The following is a 9,214-nucleotide window of genomic DNA, read 5'->3' as shown; positions in this document are numbered from 1 at the left end:
ATCAATGAGAGCTCAGGGTCTCCATATATCACTTTTTTTTTGTATAAAATGTCCTTACACTAAACTTTTCTTATTACATTTGTTTTCTCTACACAAGATGAAATCTCCTCTTCTTTATATTTAGTGTCACCTCCTTCTTAAAAAAGAAAACAACCTCTTTTCCTTTTGTGTGTTCCTCTTTCCTTTCTCCTCTATCGCCTTTTATGCTTTTTCTATCCTTTTTTCAGCCGCCCCTCCTTTTCTTTGTTTTATATCTTTTCCATTGTCTCTCTACGCATTTGATATGTTATATCACTTTTCTATCTTTTCTAGTCTTATCTCTTTTTTATTACTTTTTGATATTTTCTATATTTTTTAAAAGTTAATACTATTTTACTTAGTTGATTTTTTCATTACCTTTAATGGATCATCTATTATATATTTCTAAATCAATTTATTTAATTAAATTGCATTAAGATAATAAAATGCACCAATTAGCATTCTCATTAATATTTTTTTTCTTTTATCAGATTTGCATCTTCTCTATTGCATTTGTTCCTTAAAATCTACAAGTATAATATAAAGAAATTCACATTTAGAAGTGCTCTTTGCATAGATTATAATTCACATTTATAAATCACATGGAGATCGAGAATGATGTTATCATAAATGAATGATCTAACAGTATTCTCGCTTAATTCGGAGTTTAGGAGAAATTATGAGGTGAAAAAAGTGGCAACCTTAGCCTATGAAAAAAAAGGGTTATTTATACATTAATTTAACCATGAACTAAACCATGGTAAATTAATCTTTAGGTTTCATAATAATCTCGATGTTATTAACAAAAAAATTGGATCAAGTAATAATTCACCAATTTTCTATACATGGATATATAACCTTAATATCAGATTAATGAAGATAGAAGACATTGATTTCTAACCTAATGTCAGAAATAAAATTTACTTCGTTTAAAATGTTTTCCAAGTATTAGTATGTAATAGCGGTTGCCACAAAACAAAGTACGCACTTATCATTTTCCTATTAGTTATTAGCTTGACTTCTACAGCAAGAACTTCTTTTCTTATCCCATCTTATTTACTAACTATATAAGTAAATGTATTAAAGAATAGAAATAGCATCATTGAAGAGTCTCCAAAAATTGCTTACAAAAAAATGAAGGATTTCTCTCTTTTGTTTTGGTTTATATATGCTCCCCTGCTTTTCCACTCTACATGCAACTCCAAACACACTGTTTTTGATTCAGAAAGTGAGATCGATCATATGGCACTTATCAAATTCAAAGAATCAATATCGAGTGACCCAAATGGAATCTTGGTTTCTTGGAACACTTCTACTCACTTCTGCAATTGGTATGGAATCACATGCCATCCCACACTTGGAAGGGTTACTGAGCTGAACTTGCAAGGGCACAGGTTAAAAGGGTATATATCTCCTCATATAGGTAATCTCTCTTACACGAGAAGATTTGAACTTGCAAACAACAGTTTCTATGGCAATATCCCACTAGAAGTGGGAAGATTGTCCCAATTGCAGATATTCGATGTTCAAAATAACACATTGGTAGGAGAAATTCCTTTGAATTTGACACATTGTACTCAGCTCAGAAGTTTATATTTGTATGGAAACAATCTGAAGGGAAGAATACCTACTGAAATCGGATTGCTCCGGAACATTCAGTTTTTGAACTTTGGTCGAAACCAGTTAACAGGACAAATTCCATCTTCCATCGGGAATCTTTCTTCAATAACAGAACTCTTTCTTAATAATAACATCTTAAAAGGAGAAATTCCACAAGAAATATGTCATCTCAAAAGCTTGTTGGTTGTAGCTTTAGGTATTAACAAACTGAGCGGATCATTTCCCTCCTGTCTTTACAATGTGTCATCTCTTATTCGAATTAATTTAGTGGAAAATCAATTTAATGGCCCTCTTTCACCCAACATGTTCCACTCCCTCCAAAATCTCCAAGTACTTTTCCTTGCTAACAACAAATTCTCAGGTCCAATCCCACCTTCCATTGCAAATGCATCCAGTCTTTCAATCCTTGGTCTCTCTTTAAACCGTTTTGTGGGAAGAGTTCCAAGTCTTGGAAAACTACAAGATCTTTATCACCTAAATTTGGCTTATAACAATTTAGGTTACAACTCAACTAATGATTTGGAGTTTTTAAAATCATTGGTAAATTGTACCAACTTGGAAATTTTATGTCTATCTTACAATATCTTTGGAGGTCATTTGCCAAATTCTTTGGGAAATTTGTCCACCCAACTAAGTAAAATATATCTCGGAAACAATGAGATATATGGAGAAATCCCTGAGGCAATAGGAAATTTAGTTGGCTTAACTCTCTTGACAATGTTTAATAACCACGTTGATGGGATTATCCCAACAACTTTTGGGAAGTTAACAATGCTTCAAGTGTTAGGCTTACTGGGAAACAAGTTATCTGGAAAGATAGAACCCTTCATTGGAAACTTAAGTCAATTGTTTCATTTGGACCTACGCGCAAATCGGTTCGAAGGGAGTATTCCTCCAAGAATAGGAAATTGTCAAATGCTACAACATTTAGATCTTTCACTGAACAATCTCACAGGAACCATTCCACCAGAGCTTTTTAATCTTTCCTCTCTATTTAGCAAGTTCGATTTGTCACGTAACTCATTGAGTGGTAGTATACCAGATGAAGTGGGAAATATACACAATATTATCTTTCTAGATATGTCAAACAATCATATATCTGGTCACATTCCTCTTGGTGTTGGAAAATGCGTAATGTTAGAGTACCTCTATTTGCAAGGAAATTCTTTACAAGGAATCATACCATCTTCTTTGGCATCACTCAAAAGCATTACAGTTTTGGACCTCTCACAAAACCATTTGTCTGGATCAATTCCAAATTTCCTGCAAAACCTTTCTTTCTTGCAGTATTTGAATGTTTCTTTTAACGTATTGGAAGGTGAAGTACCCACTAAAGGTGTCTTTGGAAATGTAAGTGTATTGGTGGTGAATGGAAACAGTAAGCTTTGTGGAGGTATTTCTGAATTGCATCTACCACCATGCCCTGTTAAAAGTGAGAAACATGCAAAACACCACAAATTCAGATTGATAGTGGCGATATTAAGTGTAGTTGTTTTTCTCATTGTACTATCATCTACCTTAGCTATCTATTGGTCGAGGAAAAAGGGGAAGAAACCTTCCCTTAATTCATCAACAATTGACCAACTGGCTAAAGTTTCCTACCCAAGCTTGTACAATGGAACTGATGGGTTCTCAACTACAAACTTGATAGGGTGTGGGAATTTCAGTTCTGTCTACAAAGGAACTCTTGACCTCCAAGACAGAGTTGTTGCCGTAAAGGTTCTAAACCTGCAAAGAAAAGGAGCACACAAGAGCTTCGTGGCAGAATGTAATGCTCTAAAAAATATCAAACATCGAAATCTTGTTCAGATTTTGACATGTTGTTCCAGCACAGATTATAAAGGTCAAGAATTCAAAGCTTTGATCTTTGAGTACATGAGAAATGGAAGCTTGGAGCAATGGTTGCATCCTTCCACAACAAGTGTTGAGAAGCAAAGAACATTGAGCCTTAAGCAAAGATTAAGTATCATGATTGACGTAGCTTCTGCATTACAATATCTTCATCATGAATGTGAGCAATCGATCATTCATTGTGATTTGAAGCCAGGCAATGTCCTTCTTGATGATGAGATGATTGCTCATGTAAGTGATTTTGGCATAGCAAGACTTCTCTCAACAACCAAAGGTATTAGCTCCAAACAATCAAGTACACTTGCAATAAAGGGGACTGTTGGCTATGTTCCTCCAGGTATTTTCTTGTGTTTTTGAAACGTTCAGTTGCTATGAATTCTCGCAATTTTGTGCTTTGAATTTGTTATTTCATAATATTATGTGTTGATGGATTTTGTGTATATATGTTAGAGTATGGAGTGGGTGCTGAAGTGTCAACTTATGGCGACATGTTCAGCTTTGGAATTCTGATGTTGGAAATGCTTACTGGGAGAAGACCAACAGATGAAATGTTTGAAGATGGTCAAAATATTTGTAACTTCGTTGCAATTTCATTTCCCAGTAAACTTTTTCAAATTTTAGATCCGCGACTTATTCCAATTGAGGAAAATGATTGGAATCTGAATCCAGATGTTGAGAAGTGCTTAGTTTCACTTTTTAGGATTGGACTTGCCTGTGCCATGGAATCACCAAAAGAAAGAATGGATGTGGTTGATGTCAGCAGGGAGCTTCATCAAATTAAAAATGCTTTTGCTAGTGAGTATAATTTTTTGAATATCCTTTAATAATTATTGCACAATTACGTCGTTTTCCTTTTAAAAATTCATAAATTAATAAAATTGATAATTTATATTGTCTTTTCTGTATTTTGATTTATATAAAATGGATGTTTAGATGAATGTGTTCTAACCAAAAATTGAACTGCTTAGGTTGCTGTGCTTGGAAATAATCCTTCAATGTCCATACTGTGTCAAGGTGTTGATACTACAAGAAAAACAATTTTTACTAGAGGTTATTTATGGCATTTCCGGGGGTTTTAACCCCCGTTAAAGGAGTTTCCGGCGGTTTGTTTTTTTCCTAGAATAACTAGCGTTGTTAACGGATTACCGGCGATTTTGACTAACCCCTGGTAAAACAACACTTATCGGCGGTTTTGAAACCCCTGGTATTTACCGACGGTTTCAAACCCCTGGTAATTACCAGCAGTTTCAAACCTCTAGTAATTACCGGCAGTTTTAAATTCCCTGATAATTATCGGTGGTTTCAAAACCCCTGGTAATCCCTGGTATTATCTGAGGTTTTAAAACCCCTAGTAATTACTAGTAGTTTTAGACCCCTTGGTATTCACTGCGGTTTTGTAACCCTAGTACCTATTTCTTGTATGTAGTTTTAAATCCTTTATAATGTATAATAGTACTGAAAGTTCATTTTTTACCCCTACAATGCAATTCATTATTTATTGATGTTTTTACTTTTCAAATTCCCTTAATTTTATTTATTATACTTTTTGAGTGCATATAATTCATAAAACATATGATATGAAAATTTCTAACATTTAGATATTTGTTTATAGCTAGATATAACATTCATAAAAACAAGGAACGTAGTCTATAAGTTCAAAGTAAATAATAAAGTTTAAACGTTCAAACTAGTGAAATATTACAATATCTTTGTTATACTTGTTGTAAAGTCAAATAAAATGAAAGTCTAATAAGATTCTTTTTGTATCAATCTTGATCTGAGTCATTTGCTTCTCCATTGGAAACACTCCCCTGATCAGATACCTAACATTAAAAATAATAATAATTGGTAACATTCTTCACAGTATAAAATATATATTAATATACTTAAAATTTAAATATTACCGATGATGAATGAAACACAGGAAAGTCATGAGGCAATTCTCCTTGATAGTTTTGTACAAAGAAAGTCATCATTGTCTTCATTTCAATATTGACTTGCGATGTTAATGAAGAAACCTATTTGAGAACATAACTAATCAAATTAATCAAACTGCCTGCATTTTACAACATGTCTAACAATAATACAAACTTAAATCAAACTCAAAATCATCAACAATGAAACATATTACATCATGTTCATATCTTCTTTTGTTTGTAGTGCGTGATCCAATACATCATGTACATATCGAAATTAAATAAGCTCTAGTGCGCCTGTATGCTTTTTGTGAGAGATAATAAACTATATATTATTTTCAATCATTGTGTAAAGGGTTGAAATTTCAAATTTATTTAACATCACATTAAATATGCACAAGGGAAAGAGAACTAACAATGATAGGTGCACTCTGTAACCACTCTTCAAATTCACAATGTGATACATACACCTAAATGAGGATAATGATGCTTAATAATGATAGCAATAACAACAATGACAACAATAACAATTTAAGGTGATTTAACAGCAATAGAAAGCATGCCTTTCACCACGTTTTTGGTAACCATGTGGGATGCTACTGTGCAGCTTAAAAGTGGGGTTCTGTATTCCCAATATAACAACAAAAAAGACTATATTCATGGCAATAAAATACCACTATACAGAAGAGATAAACTAAAAAAAGCAATAATTGAAAATAAGAAATTATTAACCTGATTTTGTAACTGTGTATAAGAAGGACAACTCGAAGACGCCCCACTATAAGAATGTACATTGAAGCCAAACACTTTAGATGGACAAGGTCCCAAACCTAAACCCCTAACATGTCCGCAATGTTCTTGACTTCCTAAAGCAAAAGTTAAGGAATCGGTGCTAGATACATCTTTTGATTGGGATGTTGATAATTTTGATTCATATGATTGAATTTTTTCCTATACAGAACACAAGAAGAAACTAATAAAAATAACGTGAATTGTGGATGATAATTATAGAGTTTATTAGAATCAAACTTACACCAATTTCCCTTGCTTCATCACTAACAAATGTTCCATTAGCATGCTTGTGGGTGGCTATCCATACCTCTCCTCTACTGACCTTTTGGCCACACTCTTTTTCCTGTAGACTTGAAGAAAAATTTTATGGCACAATTCAAAAAATTAAAACATAAATTTAATTTGAAGATATGTAATATTATCACCATTTCATCTCTTTTCCTTGCAAGGCTCTTAGATCCACCTGTGTGAGCAATGGTTTGCTTTGCTCTATTGTTTTTATTTTTGAGGGCATGGTCCTAATCATCAAAGTATACAAATTAATAATAATGAATAAGGTTGATGAAAAAAGTTTCAATTATACCTTTGTTTTTGAATTTATACGATAGTCAATAAAAGAAGCCCACTAGTCTCTATCTATTCCTTTTGGAGCCATTGTGATCAATTCATCTCTAGTACGTTTTGATGAATTCATCTCTAGTACGTTCTGTGTGATCACAATGGCTTGGGTGTCATCAAACTTATTGCCTTCATGAGTGAGTTAGGGGTCTACAAACCCATATAAATCATTCAGCCCCATAGTTTCAGTGACACCAAACAAATACCTACACATAAAATTGATTTGATATAAGTAAATAGATAAATATATAAAATAACCATAATAATGACTGAAAGACTTACATCATTCTTAACTGAATAATGGTAATATTAAGTTCCTCTTGTCCTTGTGGAAGCTCCAAGACATCTTGGAAATGCAAGTAAAGTGGGATCTCAAGGTCTCTCCCAAAAATGTTAGAATCCCAAGGAACCTACAATTAACGTAACCAAACATAATATGTAACAAAGTCAATATAGAACGAAGTCCTAATAGTCTACATAATCATTCGAATGATTTTCTTCTTCCACAAGGTCTTATTGCTGCTAAGACTGTGGCTGAACTACGGTGGGCTAGACCAGAGTGGGCTGGACTAGAGTGGGATTGACTGAAGTAGGCTGGACTAGAGTGGGTTGCTATTGGGGCGGTGTTGGGCTGGAATGTTGTTGTTAAAGATGAGTGTGGGCATCAGGAGGTAGATAGGCCATGACTAAATTTTGGAGATTTTAAAAATCCCGACTCAAATTTTGATAAGCTTGATCACACTCCTAGTCGTTGCGTGAGTCAGTTCACGACTGTAAGACCCGGGAAAATTAAATAGTTATTTAATTAATTATTTAATTAGGACGGGTAATGAGAATATTTAAAGCAATAAATGCGAGGAGCTAAGACGTGGAAAGGTACTAGCTCAAGTGGTTGAGAGTACTTCATTGTGTGTGAGGACTTGGGTTCGAGTCCTATGTGTGTCACTTGGATGTTATTTAAATTATGTGTTTTTGTGTGCTTATATATTGAACTCGTTTGGATGATGATAAATCCTTAAAATTGTGGGAGTCATCATGAAATATGTGTTGGTTGAGTGGTTATGTATTTAAATTGTTAATTGGTTGGGTGTGGGTTCAAACCTTGTTGAGAACTAAATAGTTTTCTTTTTGCTAAAGTTCCTTTGAGCATGAATATGAAAGGATTGGGAAACCTAGCAGATACTGGAGAGGCTGGTGCGTGAAGGAGGCTAGCGAGAGAAGAATTAGAGTGGTTCTTTTAGCAAAGGGAAAAAGTGTGCAAGGAGAGTGGGAATCTCAATTTGGAGCGCGAATTCCAGGTAAGGGGAGTTGCTTTCGAGTGTTTCTTTTTCATGATCGTCTTGTTATGCCTTGAATGATCATAAGCGTATGAAATTTTGCCTTAACTGTACTGGTTTTTCGCATTTTCTGGGTTCTGCCCAGAAACCGCCTGGCGGGCATGCATGTGCCGCCAGGCGGTTCAACAGTTTGTGAGTGCATTGGCTTCTGGGTGACTTAAACCGCCTGGCAGGGATGAATATCCGCCAGGCGGCGTGACAGTGCTTGTGTTCTTTGTCTAATTTTTTGATGTTGTTGTGCGAAAGGTCATTGTGATTTCTGAAATCATATTTTGCTGACCTGATTGTATGTGATGCTAACTTGAAATTGGATTAGAATGGCATGATAGCGGGACTTAGACCACTCGTGAGGAGTTGCTCATGATTGAACGCATGAGGGTGGAGGTCACGATTATATTATGATTTGAATTGCAAACTAGATTGGAGTCATCATATCTGTAATGTTGTATTTGAGTGCGGGTAGTCATAAGTCTGGATGATGGTAAGAGTTGATAAATATCGCAGGTGCAAAGAAAAATATTGGGGTTCCTGGAACAGCAGGAACCGCCTGGCGGCACGTTGGTTACCGCCAGGCGCCATATCAGTGAAGCGTGGTGTCTGATTCATGAAAAACGCTGTTTTTCGTACTTTTCGTGGAACAGGAACCGCCCGGCGCTAGTTCATGCCGCCAGGCGCCATCGATTTTTCTAGTCTGCGCAGTTTTCGAAAAACTGCATTTCCCGCTTCGTTAACCGTCCGATTTAGGTGAAATTTTGTAAGGTGTTTCACAACATGTTGTTCTTCACTTTGAACGGTGGAGATTTGAATTTGATGTCTTCAGCTAGAGATATACATCAGTCATGATTTGTTGTTTTAATAACCTAATAATATGATTACTAATGGATGATTAAGTGTTCTCAAGTGCTGGTATGGCCTTGATTATATAGATGTGTGATTGATGAGTATGTTTTTGGTAGTGCTTGCTAAGACATGTTGACTATATGAACTTACATATGTTAGCTCGAATGTATGATGTTATAAGTGTGTGAAAAAAAAGCCACTATTGATGATATCACTATGACC

The 9,214-nt window shown here is 34.8% G+C and overlaps 1 protein-coding gene and 1 pseudogene across 1 annotated transcript; one reads left to right on the top strand and one right to left on the bottom strand.

The window, feature by feature from the left end:
* Window positions 1-1,132: 1,132 nt before the first annotated feature.
* Window positions 1,133-4,960, top strand: LOC114167525 (putative receptor-like protein kinase At3g47110). Its single transcript, XM_085667606.1, has 3 exons — window positions 1,133-3,826; window positions 3,940-4,284; window positions 4,458-4,960. Exons 1-3 carry the CDS (start codon window positions 1,153-1,155, stop codon window positions 4,475-4,477), a joined length of 3,039 nt encoding a protein of 1,012 aa, XP_085523732.1. The 5' UTR covers window positions 1,133-1,152; the 3' UTR covers window positions 4,478-4,960.
* A 986-nt stretch (window positions 4,961-5,946) lies between these two features.
* LOC114165979 (uncharacterized) lies at window positions 5,947-6,852 on the bottom strand (annotated as a pseudogene).
* Between the last annotated feature and the right edge of the window lie 2,362 nt (window positions 6,853-9,214).

This window comes from Vigna unguiculata, chromosome 10 (genome assembly GCF_037176805.1).
Source record: "Vigna unguiculata cultivar grain cowpea cultivar isolate G323 ecotype 2 chromosome 10, ASM3717680v1, whole genome shotgun sequence".
In the NCBI taxonomy this organism is placed as follows: domain Eukaryota; kingdom Viridiplantae; phylum Streptophyta; class Magnoliopsida; order Fabales; family Fabaceae; genus Vigna; species Vigna unguiculata.
Note: the sequence above shows the minus strand (reverse complement) of the source record. Positions and strands in the feature narration are given on the sequence as shown.

Bases quoted from the DNA above. Each gene is read 5' to 3' on its own strand.
- LOC114167525 (XM_085667606.1), top strand. From the start codon at position 1,153: ATGAAGGATTTCTCTCTTTTGTTTTGGTTTATATATGCTCCCCTGCTT. The intron at 3,827-3,939 runs GTATTTTCTTGT...TATATATGTTAG, and splicing joins TGTTGGCTATGTTCCTCCAG to AGTATGGAGTGGGTGCTGAA. The intron at 4,285-4,457 runs GTGAGTATAATT...TGAACTGCTTAG, and splicing joins AATTAAAAATGCTTTTGCTA to GTTGCTGTGCTTGGAAATAA.